General features: G+C 35.5%; 11 protein-coding genes across 11 annotated transcripts, besides 1 other annotated feature; 2 read left to right on the forward strand and 9 right to left on the reverse strand.

Moving 5' to 3' along the window:
* Positions 1-15,863: part of a mobile genetic element that runs on past both edges of the window.
* On the forward strand, positions 4,808-5,150 carry TVAGG3_0331390 (protein of unknown function, DUF4108 family; the record flags this gene model as incomplete). The annotated part of the gene is made up of 1 exon (XM_051230449.1): positions 4,808-5,150. A coding segment is annotated over one exon (343 nt), but the record flags the coding sequence as incomplete, so codon positions are not given.
* On the forward strand, positions 5,725-6,600 carry TVAGG3_0331400 (protein of unknown function, DUF4106 family; the record flags this gene model as incomplete). The annotated part of the gene is made up of 1 exon (XM_051230450.1): positions 5,725-6,600. The coding sequence occupies one exon, from the start codon at positions 5,725-5,727 to the stop codon at positions 6,598-6,600; it is 876 nt and encodes a 291-aa protein (XP_051100180.1).
* Positions 7,154-7,960, reverse strand: TVAGG3_0331410 (KilA, N-terminal/APSES-type HTH, DNA-binding family; the record flags this gene model as incomplete). Its single annotated transcript, XM_051230451.1, has 1 exon — positions 7,154-7,960. One exon carries the CDS (start codon positions 7,958-7,960, stop codon positions 7,154-7,156), a length of 807 nt encoding a protein of 268 aa, XP_051100181.1.
* On the reverse strand, positions 8,049-8,663 carry TVAGG3_0331420 (organellar and viral DNA polymerase type B; the record flags this gene model as incomplete). The annotated part of the gene is made up of 1 exon (XM_051230452.1): positions 8,049-8,663. One exon carries the CDS (start codon positions 8,661-8,663, stop codon positions 8,049-8,051), a length of 615 nt encoding a protein of 204 aa, XP_051100182.1.
* Positions 9,953-10,051, reverse strand: TVAGG3_0331430 (uncharacterized protein; the record flags this gene model as incomplete). The annotated part of the gene is made up of 1 exon (XM_051230453.1): positions 9,953-10,051. A coding segment is annotated over one exon (99 nt), but the record flags the coding sequence as incomplete, so codon positions are not given.
* TVAGG3_0331440 (uncharacterized protein) lies at positions 10,641-11,303 on the reverse strand (the record flags this gene model as incomplete). Its single annotated transcript, XM_051230454.1, has 1 exon — positions 10,641-11,303. One exon carries the CDS (start codon positions 11,301-11,303, stop codon positions 10,641-10,643), a length of 663 nt encoding a protein of 220 aa, XP_051100184.1.
* On the reverse strand, positions 11,817-12,401 carry TVAGG3_0331450 (His-Me finger endonucleases family; the record flags this gene model as incomplete). The annotated part of the gene is made up of 1 exon (XM_051230455.1): positions 11,817-12,401. One exon carries the CDS (start codon positions 12,399-12,401, stop codon positions 11,817-11,819), a length of 585 nt encoding a protein of 194 aa, XP_051100185.1.
* TVAGG3_0331460 (DNA/RNA polymerases family) lies at positions 12,459-13,577 on the reverse strand (the record flags this gene model as incomplete). Its single annotated transcript, XM_051230456.1, has 1 exon — positions 12,459-13,577. One exon carries the CDS (start codon positions 13,575-13,577, stop codon positions 12,459-12,461), a length of 1,119 nt encoding a protein of 372 aa, XP_051100186.1.
* Positions 14,642-15,226, reverse strand: TVAGG3_0331470 (phage tail repeat-like family; the record flags this gene model as incomplete). The annotated part of the gene is made up of 1 exon (XM_051230457.1): positions 14,642-15,226. The coding sequence occupies one exon, from the start codon at positions 15,224-15,226 to the stop codon at positions 14,642-14,644; it is 585 nt and encodes a 194-aa protein (XP_051100187.1).
* TVAGG3_0331480 (uncharacterized protein) lies at positions 15,246-15,401 on the reverse strand (the record flags this gene model as incomplete). The annotated part of the gene is made up of 1 exon (XM_051230458.1): positions 15,246-15,401. The coding sequence occupies one exon, from the start codon at positions 15,399-15,401 to the stop codon at positions 15,246-15,248; it is 156 nt and encodes a 51-aa protein (XP_051100188.1).
* TVAGG3_0331490 (uncharacterized protein) lies at positions 15,421-15,594 on the reverse strand (the record flags this gene model as incomplete). The annotated part of the gene is made up of 1 exon (XM_051230459.1): positions 15,421-15,594. The coding sequence occupies one exon, from the start codon at positions 15,592-15,594 to the stop codon at positions 15,421-15,423; it is 174 nt and encodes a 57-aa protein (XP_051100189.1).

Raw genomic sequence — 15,863 nt, forward strand, 5'->3', positions numbered from 1 at the left:
GGTATAACGAATGCGACAATGCATTAGAAGGTCAGAAATAGTTCCTGGAACTTACGAATATACAACTGCTGTTCTTATGGAAACGTAGGTGAGTTTGGAGAAGGTTCTTCAACAACATATATGCTTGCGACAGGTTTCATATAATTTCTATTGACAACTCATTCTTATACGTGGAACAAGACATTGAAATAAAAACCTTCTGCCAAGTTGTCTGACAAGAAAGGTTGCAATGGAATTTTCTATGTCGGATACCAATATGCTCCAGAAGTTTTCATGGGATATTAAGATATATTCTAACTCTCTAGTTCTTAACAGTAACATGGGCAAACTATGAAATGGTTCGCTTTGAGAAACTCAGTACAACCACAAGCTAGAGAACAAACAGACCAGTATGCAACTATTGAGAAAATAAAGACTTGACCCTAACGTTCCAGGAGTTTATGTTGACCTTTCTGGACAAACTGCAGCAGCAGTAACCAAAGTAAAACTGAAACTTAGAGTTCCTTTGTCATCTTTCCTCATCTCAGGTTTTTAAGATACTTGCCAAACTGGGCAGAAAAATTTCTATCGAACTTACTCCAAGCAAAAATAACTTAGTCATTGCACCAACACAAGACCCATTCACTCTTACAGACGTAAAGGGAGCAAATCAAACGTCATTCGCCGAATTTTGCAAAGACAAAGTTGACTTAGACTTTGTTTCTCAAACCTCAACACTGAAAAACTATTATTTCAATGCTGCTGGAACTGCTTGGGACCCAGTTAAGTTCACATGCGAAAAGTTTTGAATGCAAGAGAATAGAAAGCAGACTTGCAGTCTATATGTTGGACCCAGATATTTCAAATGCTTTAGCTGCCAATATATTGCAGTTCCACTTAGTTCCCTATACACCAAATATCTGTCAAAGACTTTGCAGGTGAAGTTGGAAACCAAAGTGCTGACCCAGGTGCAAGAACAGATATTGCCTTAACAACTGCAATGAAACATGCAGATACTATGTTTGTACTGTTCAGACGAACTATAAATGACTATTCTTGTTTCTACAACCCTGGTATTAAATATCATATAAACATAGATGGCAAATACTATCCAAGAGAAGAATATTCCACAGTTGAAGATATGAGGTCATACAACTTGACATTAGATGCTATGAACTTTAACAACAACTTCACAACAACCATTAACCCTGAAATGCAAAGTTCTATTATTGCCATATGTGAAAGTATGGACTCATACAGGAGGTCAAAACACTCAATATACAAATGGAGACCGTTCAAACTTTTGGCTTGGCATTCCATTTGCTGACTCAGAAGACTTTATGGGTGGTATTTCAACTGTTGTACAGTTCAAATACAATATACTGGTGACAGAGACGGTCCAGATGAATTGAAAGCAAAGAAGTTTACAAAACCAATAGCACTTTTCACGGAAGAGATGCTCTTTTGAAGATCGTTCGATGAAACCCTGCTGGGGCTCCTCAGATTGGCATAACGACAGCTTCCATCGAGCAGATTTTGGCAGCAGGTCAGTAAGTTGTTCTTGAACTGACTTCTCTCCGTCAATATTGACAGTACGCCAGTTTTGATATAATATTGTATTATAAACTTACCTTTAGAAATATCGGTCAGTTTTGTTGTTATATTTTTGCTGCTTCAAGAACTTTCACCATTTCAGTTATACCAACTTTCTTTGCTTTATGAAAATATTTTGGTTCAGCAAAGACTGCTATTCTATAACATTTTCCATTGTTTGTGTAAAGAACTATTCTGTCAATGAACTTGTATTGTTTGTGTGTGTAAACTTTGTTTTGCTTCAATTCGAAGAGATACTCAAATACGTCCATCTTTTTATTCTAAGTAAAATGTCATTTCCGAAAAAATAGAAGCGTAAGTGTTTCAAAAGGTTTAATGGTGGTGGCAGATGTGAAGTTAAATTCACCAACTCAAACAAACAGTCAAAGTGTTGTTGTCAATGTCAAAGAAAGAGATGTTGAAGTGGGGAAACCATACGAAGACGAAGATGGTATAACAATAGTTCCTGTAAAAGAACCAACATACCCTGAAGTTAGCAGAGACTTAAGTTCTGTTGCAGATATTCGAAAACGACTACCAACAACTTAAAGACAAACTTAAAACTCAGGGAAGATTTGTCAAGCTTTGGGTATAATGTTAAACTTGGTCGAACACAACCCTGTAAAGTGAACTCATATGTCATTGCACCTCATGAAGTTTTGAAAGAACTATTGAAACTTTTGACAGAGGCAGACGATATAAACATCAAAGAAAAATAGAACCCGACATTGCTGCTGTGGTGTTTCATATAATGTCATTGACAAGATATACGTTATGAAAGGAGGTGAAACGTTGAACTTAAAATATAGTTTCCCAGACGTTATAAAAATATTTGACGACCACAACATTTCATTAAAATTAGTTGCTAAGTAAAATGTCAAAACTTCTTGAAAGATGTTTGAAGAAAAACAATATAGACTTTATTTCATGAAAGGACTTTACACACTTTTGAACGATATGAAAGACCCTGTTTTGTTTGTTCGTGTAGACAAAGGAAAGTTCTATGTCTTTACAAAATATTTGAACTTCTTAGACAGAGAACTTCAAGAAACGCCATGTGAAAGTTTAGATGAAGTTCTTCTCCACTTTCAGAAAAACTTTTAAATATATGTAAATGCAGAAGACATAGTGGTTTATACTATTACGACTAAAAACCCGAGTCATATAATTCTATAACAACAAACTTACAAAGTCCTCAAGGACGATATTGTAAACTGACCTTAAACACGATGACGACTAAAGCCTGTTTTGCTCTTTTGACACCAGAAGATTTTATTGTTGTGAATGGAAAAAAATACTCCTTTGAAGATACTTACTCAGATATACCACCAACAGGTTTTGTTGACTTATTTAATACTTTAAGGACGATGTAACATGTGCTGCAACTAGAGCAGGTTTCATTATGTTTGGATGTCCGACTGAGTTTAGTATAAACGATATGAGCTATAATACAAAACTTATATCTGGTTTTTACTACCAACAGTTTCCTATAACAGGAAAAGGTGTCATACAAGGTTTGTCTGTTCCATTGACTTTTAAGTACACCTATTTTATATATTGTTTCAAACTTAGGTTCAAAGTGCTATTCGAATGTCGACAGAAACTACTATGACCAAAAGATACTCATGCGTATAAACAACACTTTCTCTGCTGGTTTGCCTATTGTTCATTCGAATGCAGAGTTTCAGCTTTAGTAAACTCAAACACTTTAGCAAACATAAACTTAACCTTAGTTGACGCAAACTTTGTTCCTGTAAAACTTTTATGTCCTATGTATTTGTCAATGACGGCAGAAAGTTTCGAATTGGAAGATGCAACTGGTGAAAGTATTGTACTACAAGAACAACTTCAACAACAAATAGCTCAAGAACAACAAATGCAACAAATGGAACAAATGCAACAACAAAGTCAAGAACAACAAATAGCTCAAGAATTAAAAAAAATATTTTTTTATTTTTATAAAAAAATGTACAGAATAGACGTTTCAGATTTTTATGACTTCCAAGCGTTCAGAAATATGTGTCCATTTCGAGACTATAACAAAGCAGTCGCGAGAATTTGAAACGTTTTAGTCATTTATGTCGACTCTGCCCAGAATGTTATGTCATGAAAAATGGGATGTAGTCTTTAAACAAACCTAAAGCGACAATAGTTTCAGAACAAGAATGTAAACAGAAACTTAAGAAAATAAAAGTCGTACAAGTTGGTATGAAGATGTTAGATGCTTGGGATATCTTATTGTCAAAGTTAGAAGATTTTTCAGTTCGTGGTATAAAGTTCTATACACCATCTCCAAACTTCTATTCTATCTTCACTGGATATAAATACGAACAAGTAGAATGGAAAGAAAATGTTATAAAGCTTGGTTAGACCATGTCAAAGAAATTATATGCAATGGAAACGAAAGAGTCTATGAGTATATCTTATGTTGAGTTTGCAAACATCTTACAACATCCAAGTGCTAAAAATGAAACTGCTCCCATCATAATTGGAAAACAAGGAACAGGTAAGAACACTTTCTTTACAGATATCTTATGCAACTGTTAGAGGGCTATTCGAATCCGAATATGACAAACTTAAAACATCTGCGGTAAATTTAACTCTTCAATAGAGAATATGAAACTTATAGTATGTAACGAACTTAAAGTATAGATAACAAAGGTTTTAAACTCAGATGCTTTGAAGAGTCTTATAACAGACAAAGTTGGAGTTGTTGAAAGAAAGTATAGAGACCAAAGAGTTTGTGAAAATGTTGCAAATTTCATCATGGTTTCAAACAATGCCGTTCCGATGAAGTTAGAAAGTTCTGACAGAAGATATGTAGTTGTCAGAACGTCAGAAGCTCATATGCAAGATACAGAATATTTTGACGACTTAGCAGAAACTTTGACATCTGACTTTTACAACCACTTGTTCTCATATTTCATGACATTAGATATTTCAAAGTTCAATCCAAGACAAATTCCACATACCGAAGAGAGACAAACATTGTTAGAAGCAAACAAGAGTGTATATGAACTGTTCATAGATGAAACTGACTTTGAGTGTTTAGATGAAAGGTCATTGTACGATTCGTATAAACAGTATTGTCAAGAATATGGTTATATGACAGCGTCTAAACGAACATTCTTGGCAAATGTCAAAAGTCTTTTAGACGTACAGAATGGTGTATATACAAAGAAAAATTTTTCTGAGTAAATTTTAAAAAAAAATATTTTTTTATCCGATAGAAAAGATGACGAAATTCATCTCAGTCAACAAGTACATGTCAGGACTTAAAGAAGAACTAGACCCATTCACATATTTGAATGTTTACTTCTACCATTTTGAAAAGTCTACATTTGACAAAGTTTGGAACATCGAACCAGTTAAGTTTGCTATTGTGACTAAAAATGGTGCGAAATTTGAAGACTTAGACATAGAAGGTTTGTTAACAGTCAAAGAAAGTTTTGACAGAAGGTTCTCAAACCTTAAAGAAGGCAAAGCATACAAACTTGTTATACCTTATGAACCAAAGAAAGCAGACGACTATGAATATTATGAGTCTAAGATAGTTGAAGTTCAAGGTAAATTGGGTAAAAAGATTTTAGAGTCTAAGCCGGTGTTTGCTCCTAAAGAGGAAGAGAACATTGACATTGACCCAGAAATGTTCTAAAAATAAAATTTTATTTTTACATGTCAAATTTCTTTTTCTCTGGCTCTGGTTCTTTCTTCTCTTCTTCTACTTTCTTTTCTTTCTTTTCTCTCTTCTTCTTTCTGGTGGAGTTATGTCAAACTTCTCAGAACCATATTTTTGTAAAAGTGCTTTGTCATTTAATAGCTCTTCTATTCTGTTTTCTATTTCATTTTCAAGAACAGCGCATGTGTCTTCTTTGCATTCTAAGAAGTTTTGTTGGACTTCATCTCTCCAAGAGGCGTCATCTCTGTCAACAAGTCTGTCATTGACAAATTTTAAGACTTCTCTGCTTAAGGTTTTATGGTTCTTGTCATATTCCCAGAAACAGAACTTTAGAACAAATTCCCTTTCTTGTTTACACTATGTAAGATTTTATGGTCGACAGATGTTTTGCTGTCGAAAAGCTTGTCTCGAATATAGATAGCGAAATCGCTAGACATTTCCTAAAAGATAAAAATTTTAATTTTTCTAAAAATATGTTAGAAAAAAAGTTTGCTGACATTGACAAAAATTTTGAGAATGTTTTAAATAAGAACAAGAGGAAGTTGGAAAATGCTCAGATAAAACCCATACATGACAAGTTCTTATTTGCTCAGAATGGTATAACAGGTCTAATTGCACCACCTGGGTCGGGTAAGACTTTCACTTATCTTAAAATGGCTGCACAACAACAAGAACTAGATGAGAAGAACCCATTCTATGAGTTAGTAGTCATTTGTAGTACTTCTGGTCAATTTGACCAAACCGTCAATTCGTTCAAAGATATTATAAAAAAGTCTAAGTTAGTATGTATAAAAGATACTGAGTTGTTAGATTGGATAAAGAAGTACCAAAGAAGAGTTTTGAAGTACAATGCTATAAATGAGTATGTCAATTCGAGGTTTAAAGACCCAAATGAGGAAATGCAGAGAATATTAGAGAAGAAACACTTCAGAAACAAACAGAAAGAGATAGAATACATTTCGAAGAAATTGCAATCTTACGATTGGAAGACTTACCCTCACAGATGTCTTCTTATCTTAGATGACTTTGCTTCTCATCCTTTGTTAAAGAACAGAGAACAAGACATGTGTCGAATTCTTAAGAAGCTCAGACACTTTAACATTTCAGTTGTCATTTGTGTACAGACAGCCAAGAGTTTAAGTAAGGATGTAAAGAGAATACTTACTGATATCATACTTTTCCCCGGATTGTCCGAAGACGATTTCATGGAACTTATGAAAGAGTCCATGGCAGGTAAGTTTGACAGACATGAACTATGGGAGAAGTACAAAGTCATACAAGACCCTCATACTTCTTTCAGAATTCACATCTACGCAAACAAAGTTCAAATTGTAAAAAGTCAAGCGTAAAAATAAAGAGTTAGTCTTAGTAAGTCTGTTGTGGTTCTGCAGCTTTCGGTTCTTCTGGCTTTGGAATGGACTCGGTTGGTGGTACGTCGGACATTCGTTTGTGTCCTGTCGGAAGGAAGAACTTTTCCTGTCGGAAGGAAGAACTTTTCCTGTCGGAAAGAAAAACTTTTCCTGTCGGAAAGAAAAACTTTTCCTGTCGGAAAGAAAAATTTTTCCTGTCGGAAAGAAAAACTTTTCCTGAAGGTCGACCAAAAAGTTCTCAATTTTCGAAAATTTGAATGGTTTACGGACGGACAACTGGAAAAATTTTTCCTGTCGGAAAGAAAAATTTTTCCTGTCGGAAAGAAAAACTTTTCCTGTCGGAAGGAAGGACTTTTCCTGTCGGAAAGAAAAACTTTTCCTGTCGGAAAGAAAAACTTTTCCTGTCGGAAGGAAGGACTCGGAATGTCGGAAGGAAGGACTCGGAATGCCAGAAGGACTCGGACAAGACAATTTACCATCTAGAGCTACCTGAGCCATCTTTGGTGTCAAGCTTGAAAAATAAATGGTTCATTTACTCTTCCTCTTTGAAGTTATCGAAATACTCTGTTATCTTTTCTTTCAGTAGCGGCAAATCTTCTTTGAATGTAAGTATTGTACAACCTTTCATATCATAGTGTGTTTGAGGTAACGTATCTTGAACTATCTGTTTAACATCTTCATTCGGTGTCATTGAAATCGGTAAGTTTTCGCGATAGAACCAATTTCTGTCAGATTTGTAAATCTTAGCTAAGTCGTAAAAGCTTTTGTTGTTTCTTCTGACTAAATGCAACATAACCATATCTCTGTCTTCTTCATTTTCCATCTCTTCAGTGTAAATCATATACTTATAGTTCTTTTCCTTTCCTTTTGGTACCGAACGTGGTATTCTTTTCTGTATGTTTTTGTCTTTTGCTTCAAGCTTGTTCTCTAGCTCTTCACGTTCTTGTCTATGAATTTCATCTAACATCATGAAAATATAACAAGCGTAACGAGGTGAAGCCCACATTGCAACAGCATTTACTAAAAGTCTATGTACATACCAACCTCTCAAACCATTTGGCAAATTTTGACGATTTTCGTACGGAATCTCGACCCGCGGTTTTCCGCCGGTCGCAAACATATGAGGAAATTCTTCTAAAAGTTCTTTTGTCTGTTGGTTTTCAAACCAATGACGTGCTTGCTTTGTAGAACGAAGAGCATTCAAAATACTTTGCATTTGGTACATGTCATCTTTGACCGAACGAATGAGACGTAACTGTTTGTTATACTGTATGTACTCGTATTCTTCATTTATATCTTCATGAACGATAGCAGTTGTTGTGTTCTCTGTTGTTGTCATATCTGTCTTTACATACAAAATAAAAAATAAAATAAAAATAAAACTAGCGTTATTTTCTATCTTGTATAAAAGACCAAAAATAAACGCTTTACATGTATTTTTCAGCAACTTCGTCAAATACTTTTATAGCTTTGTCGATCTCATCTACTTCAAACGTTTCTTTACCTTTCGTGGGAGCACCATACATTTTCTCAAACTTTTCAAGTAGTTCTGTTTCAGCAGCTCTCATATCGTTAACAAACACAACCTTGACTCTATTGACTATACTGTCATATCTTTGAGTTATATTAAATGTTCTTCCTATCTTATATCTCTTTGTATTGAAGTCCTTCGGTTTCTGAACGATGTAAAGTAAGCCTTCACTGCAACGTTCCGTATCGAATGAACCATATGTTATGAAATTATATCCAACAACTGGGTCAATCCAGAACAAAACTACTGGTATAAGACTTTTGTCGATGAGATATGTTCTTGTTCCATAGAATCTTACCGATATCATCAGCTCAGGATTTCTTGTCAAAATTTTCTGAGTTGAAGCATTTTTAACCCAGTCGTGGGATGTTTTCTTTCCAGATAGTGTTAAAATGTCTGACAAAGAATATTTTTTGTATTTCTTTGAGTATCTTACGTTTAAATCACCTATTCTAACCACTTTGGTGTCATTGTCTATCTTTTTAACTGTTTCAAACTCAGTGCTTGTCATTTCCTGTTCTTACATACAAAATAAAAAAAAATATTTTAAAAAAACTAGCGTTAATTTTATTTTTTCTATCTTGTATAAAAGATATGATTTTCATGTGTTTTTTTACGATTTTCATGAGTTTTAGGCGTTCCTCGGTTTTCCGCGGGTCGCATTTTTTCACGATTTTCATGAGTTTTTTTCACGATTTTCGTACGGAATCTCTATCCTCGGTTTTTCGAGGGTAGCATTTTTTCACGATTTCATAGAGTTTTTTTACGAAGTGTAAAAGTTCTCTTCGTCAAAAAAATACAGTTATATCATGAAATTTGGTCATTTTTTCACGATTTCATAGAGTTTTTTTACGAAGTGTCAAAGTTCACTTCGTCAAAAAAATACAGTTATATCATGAAATTTGGTCATTTTTTCACGATTTCATAGAGTTTTTTTACGAAGTGTCAAAGTTCACTTCGTCAAAAAAATACAGTTATATCATGAAATTTGGTCATTTTTTCACGATTTCATAGAGTTTTTTTACGAAGTGTCAAAGTTCACTTCGTCAAAAAAATACAGTTATATCATGAAATTTGGTCATTTTTTCACGATTTCATAGAGTTTTTTTACGAAGTGTCAAAGTTCACTTCGTCAAAAAAATACAGTTATATCATGAAATTTGGTCATTTTACTCAGCAAAAATATATTTTAGATCTAACCAGGTCCCTCGGTCCCTCGGTCAACTAACATTTTTTTGAAAATGGTGACAACATGACATTTTGACAACAGTCCAGGAAATAGACTTCTTCGTATATGTTTTGTTGAGACTTCTTCGTCAATGAGCGTAAATCAGACAAAAATGAGTTTTGTGTGTTTTCTACGGTGGAGCCAAAAATGGCTCGACCTCAAAACAAGCATTTCGTGAAGAATATACCAACCGCCGGAATTCCGGCGGTTGCTTTTTATACAAAACATTGACGTTCATGTTTGACAAAACAAGCATTTTGTGAAGAATATACCAACCCGCGGAATTCCGCGGGTTGCTTTTATACAAAACATATACGATGAAGTCTCAACAAAACAAGCATTTCGTGAAGAATATACCACCCGCCGGAATTCCGGCAGGTGCTTTTTATACAAAACATATACGATGAAGTCTCAACAAAACATATACGATGAAGTCTCAACAAAACATATACGATGAAGTCTCAACAAAACAAGCATTTTGTGAAGAATATACCACCCGCCGGAATTCCGGCGGTTGCTTTTTATACAAAACATTGACGATGAAGTCTCAACAAAACATATACGATGAAGTCTCAACAAAACATATACGATGAAGTCTCAACAAAACATATACGATGAAGTCTCAACAAAACAAGCATTTCGTGAAGAATATACCAACCCGCGGAATTCCGGCGGTTGCTTTTTATACAAAACATTGACGATGAAGTCTCAACAAAACAAGCATTTCGTGAAGAATATACCAACCGCCGGAATTCCGGCGGTTGCTTTTTATACAAAACATTGACGATGAAGTCTCAACAAAACATATACGATGAAGTCTCAACAAAACATATACGATGAAGTCTCAACAAAACATATACGATGAAGTCTCAACAAAACAAGCATTTCGTGAAGAATATACCAACCCGCGGAATTCCGGCGGTTGCTTTTTATACAAAACATTGACGATGAAGTCTCAACAAAACAAGCATTTCGTGAAGAATATACCAACCGCCGGAATTCCGGCGGTTGCTTTTTATACAAAACATTGACGATGAAGTCTCAACAAAACAAGCATTTCGTGAAGAATATACCAACCCGCGGAATTCCGGCGGTTGCTTTTTATACAAAACATTTACGATGAAGTCTATCTCCTGTGTTGTTGTCAAAATGTCATGTTGTCACCATTTTCAAAAAGATGTTAGTTGACCGAGGGACCTGGTGACGTAGTGACACCTAAAATATATTTTTGCCGAATTCAATAAAAATAAAATGGTTCATTTACTCACAATATTTTTGTACAAAACGACCCCAAACTTTTAACCTCTCTTCTGCAGCTTCTAATGAAACTTTAGCGAGTTCATATTCTCTAAATTCTCTCTTTAAATCTTCTTGTTCCCATTGGTCTAGTTCGTATGGAGAGTCTCTATAACCAGAACATATCTCATGTTCATGTTCTATTTGTTTTAAACGCATTTTTCTAACTTCTTGTTCGAACAAAGGTTTTGCATTCTCTGCTGTATCTTCAAGTTCTTCTTCATCTAATTTCTCATGAACTTTCTTGTCTATGGAGTCCATAATTTTTCCAACTGCTATGCAATATTTTGGAGAAGCCCACATTGCTATATAGTTTACAAGTCTTGGGTCTACATACGTTCCTCTAACCTGTTTGATTTCATCGGGAATTCCTGCATGAATTTTGTATAAAAAGCAACCGCCGGAATTCCGCGGGTTGGTATATTCTTCACAAAATGCCTTAAAATACTCTTCCCGGGACTTATTTTCCAACAACTTTCTAAAGTCCTTCCTAAACTGCTGACACATATTTGTTACATTTATATAACCATCCTTGTCTCTACGTAAGACTTCAATACCATTGTAAGTGCCTTTTGTGAATGTTTCGCCATTAGATTTGTTCGTGAACGTTTTTGCTTCGACTGTCATATCTGTTCTTACAATAAAAATAAAAAATATTTTTTGGCTTAACCGTCGGACATTCGTTTGTGGCTTAACCGTCGGACATTCGTTTGTGGCTTAACCGTCGGACATTCGTTTGTGGCTCAACCTCAAAACGAGCATTTCGTGAAGAATATACCACCCGCCGGAATTCCGGCGGGTGCTTTTTATACAAAATTCAACGGGTGAAAGAATACGATGAAGAAGTCATGACAAAACATTTACGATGAAGTCTCAACAAAACATGTACGATGAAGTCTATTTGGTTCTATTTGAAAACAAAACTCTTCTAAATCCTATTGCCTTTGCATCTGAAGGACTTTGAAGCCAACGAATTGGATAGTCAAACCTGTATGTTTGGGATAAAATTTCTTCATCTGATATAGTCCTACCAGCGTTTGTAAAGATATAGTCTAACGGTTTTGTATCTGCTACTTTTGTTCTTTGTTTTTCAACCTGAAGCATTTAATATATGTAAAAATATACTGTTTTAAAAACGTTTTAAAATGGTATGCCATATAGCTTCTTGAATTTGTTAAGAAGTATATGAACGTTTTTTCCATCTGTATCTCTAGTGTTTACATAAGCATAGCCTTCCTTAGTAAAATATACTTGTAATTTCCTATAGTTTACGCCGGTATAAAAGTAGAAAGAGTCTTGTTCTTCGCTATAGTAGTAAAACTCAAACGTATGCTTGCCATAGTCTGTAATTTCAATTGTTTCATCTTCTAGTTCGTCGACAAATTCGAATACAATATCTCCAAATTTGCTTTTGTTCTTATTGTTTTCAGAACAAGTGACCCAACGTAAGTTTTCAAGTCTATTGTCGTTTCTTATATGGTTTATATGGTCTACAAAAGGTAAATTGTTAGGATTCAGTATAAAATGAGTTGCAATGACAACATGTTTAGGATAGTGTTTTCCACTCATATTCACAATAGCATATCCGTTATTTCGCTCCCATTCGCTTAAAACTCTTTTTGTCTTTTTGTTTCTGACTTCAAATGACTCACAACAGTGAATTTCATATTTCTCATCTAACAAACAAGTTTCCCAACGGTCTTCTCCAACAAACTCAGCGTACATTTCAAATAAAATAAAAAAATATTTTTTTGAAAAAACGTTTTTATTTCATGCAATGTTTTATTTCATGCAATGTTTTATTTCTGTGCCGTCTTCAAGTATACCCCAATATTTCCTTTTCGATATTACATGAACTTCGGAAAATACCTTGTCTAGCTTAAAAAAGCCCATCTTTTCACCGACCATTCCCATTTCAATGAGTTTGTTGTATCCTTCTTCGTTCGTCATGAGCGCATCGATGTTCTCATAGTAAACCTTCACTTTGGATTTGACATCGGAGAAAAATTTGTTGTAGTTGTCAAGGACTGCCTTTGCGAACTGAGGGTAAGACCAATGTTCGACAATAGGTTTTACTGTGGTTACTAAGCCATTTTGACCTTCGGTGAACTCGTATTTCAAAACAAAAGGAGAAAACCTTTCAACAAAGTTGTCGACCTTCTCATAGTGTTTACTCTTCATCTTTTGAGGTTTTTTAATAGAATATCCCCATGTCGAATTCATAAGCAATTTGAGTGTCATTGCAAGTTTGGGGTTTGAAGCTTTCCTAATATCATATAGTTGTTGTATGACTTTTCCAACTGTATAGTTCCTTCCCGGGAACTCACCATCTTCGTTTGGAATTCCAGTCGGGATATATTGGACAAACCTCATGTACGCAGCGTTAAGGTCGACATAGTATATCTTTTCATATGAGTCGAACTTGTCGCATCCAATCGGTCCAGTTCGTGGAAATTCAAGTGAGTCTCTTATCTTCTGAGAAACCTCGCCTGTTATCTCATAAACACCGTCGAAGCAACCTGTTTCATATAAAACCTTCTGACCTAACTCTGATGCTCTCCAATACAATTTGACGTCGACTGGATGCCTCAATGGAAGTTTGTTTATAGCATCTTGAAGTTCTTGCAACCTCATTGGAAGTTCTTCTGGTTCAGGTTGGTATCCGAACAATCCAACTCCTTTTGGAACTGTGTACTTCTTTTGTGCTATAACTTTGTCCGGAACAACTTTTGGTCTTGCTAACAATGAAAAGTTTGTTTCGTCTTTTGGTACAAAAGTTTCTGTCAGCTTGTCATCTGGAATTGGTTCCAACAAGCCTTTCTCGAAAAGAATGTTAACAGCTCTGACAATGTTGCACTTGCCTTTTCCGAACAATGGGTTTGTAAGACTTTCGTTCAACATGAAGTGGTTGTGGACAAGTACAATCTTCAACCATGGTAAGTCTTTGTCAACAACATAGTCGTCATGTGAAGAACCTTTCTCAGTCGGAATGTTGACTCGGATATTCACATTTGCCAACGGTGCAACTTTTGTCAATTGTCCTCTGAGAATGTACCTTGTTTTCACACATGACTCAAGATACTTCATCTTCTCATCTGTAACAAGACCAGAGTTCCTGAGACATGTAAGAATACAAGGTTCATTGACAATTGTTTCAATTGAATTGTAAATTCCATACCTTGTCAAGTCAATGTCAGACTTATTTCTGAAGGGGAAGTATCCAGCATGTTGTCTGACTGCTTGAGGGTTGGGTTGGCACCATTCGAACTTCACGCTTGCAATTCCTTCAATTGCATTCAAAATATCTGAGTCGGAGTCAAACATTTGTTCTCTCTTTGTAGTCTTGAAAGCGTCAAGAAGTTGTGCGGCTGTTGTGACATTGCCATGTGCATAGTAAATATGACCATCCAAATCTGTTACGGTCAATCTGAGATTGTATCCTTTCTTATTTCCGTCTTGAATTGCAGCAAGTACTCCCATGAAGCCTTCTTTGTTCTTTCCTTCGTCAAAGTTTACTGTAAAGGTTCGACCAGATGTAATTTGACTTCTAACCTCACGATACTTTTCATATGCATATCTTGTTCTTTCCATGGGAGCATGTGCGTCTTCACCTTTTCCTTTTTTCCGTCTCAAGGGATGCAATTGTTCGTCATGTTTCCAGTAGAATCTGGCAAAGCCGTCGTGTCCTTCAACTTGCGGTTCATTAACATCGAAAGGCATGTCCATAAGACGCTCTTCTTCTAACCTCTCTAGTCTGTTTGGATAATTTGCGCGTGCTGTTTCCAAGTCCATTTCGTAGCGAAGACCAGACAATTTGTCATAGACTTTTATGGGTCTTCCCTTCCTATATTTAAACTTCTTTGAAACTCTCCAACCATATCTTTGCAACTCTGCTTTTATTTTAGCAGATTTTCTATCCATTCTATACGGGGGCATTTCTATAAAAATAAAAAAATGTTTTTTCTTTACTTTACATAACCACCGGCTGCTATAAGTCTTTGACGCCAACCCATACCAGCTAATGAAGGTTGACTTGGTTTAGTATTGAAACTAAACTTTGGTTTTGGTTTATCTTCAGTTTTTGGCTTCCCTTCTTCTATCGGTTTTTCGTCACTTTTCGGTTCCTCTGACTTTACTTCACTTGCTGGAATAGTTGTGTCGTCAACATCTTCATAAATGTCATATGCCATTTGTTTTTGTTTTCCTTTCAACTTTTTGTGTTTGTTGTAAAGTTTAGAATATTTCGACTCTAAGTCAATGAGATGTTCTATAATGAACTGTTGGTCAGTGAAGTAAACTTTTCCATCTGTTGTCTCGAAAACTCCTTCAGACTTCAATATTTTATTTGTGAGAGTCTGTTTCTTTTTTGAGATACTTGCCGTTCCATTTTTATGAAAAGTGACTTTGTAGTTAGGGTTTGTATTTCCAGACCTCACACTTTCTATTATTGAATTTTTCTCTTCATCTGTAAGTTCTTTGACAGGTTTTGACAATGGTTCTGAACTTTTTGTTTGTGGTGTCAAATCTACCGTTTCAACTTCTTCGGTCATTTCATCTCAGTAAAAAATTTTAGTTTGGTTTGTTTTCAACTGGTTGTTGAGGTTTTTTAAGTCGGTCTAAAACTTCCTGAGGTATAGGAAGAACTTGACAAACACGTGGTTGTGTAACTGCTGGAAGCCGACAAATCCATCTTGAACTCATTTGTCTCAATGCTGTATTGTTCATTTCATCTCAGTAAAAAAATTTACATTCCCCACGTTTGAGGCGGTTGAGGTTGGTTGTTGTTTACCCACTGTTGTGCATGGTTATATCCTCTGTTAAAGAATCTTTCACCTTGGTCCATATAGTGGCCTGCTTGGTTATAGTAGTCATTTGCTTTGTTATAGTAGTTTCCTGCTTGTCTTCCTACATTGTCCATCCATCCTTGAACTTTTCCTCTTGTTTCAGGATTTGGAATAAGATTTGTTGCATCTCGTGCTACATCCCAACCTTTCTGTACAGTTTGTATAATAGGCTGTGCTTTCTCTTTCAGTATACCTAATGTACTCAAAATCTTCCTTCCAATTCCAAATGCACCTCTGGCTAGTGTTCCCACTGCGGGCAAAAATCTAGATGCGACTCCTGCTAATGCGCCAAATAAACCCATTTCTTATGGGTTAAAAATGACGAATTCAAACAAGGACCGTA

This window comes from Trichomonas vaginalis, chromosome V (genome assembly GCF_026262505.1).
Source record: "Trichomonas vaginalis G3 chromosome V, whole genome shotgun sequence".
In the NCBI taxonomy this organism is placed as follows: Eukaryota; Parabasalia; order Trichomonadida; family Trichomonadidae; genus Trichomonas; species Trichomonas vaginalis.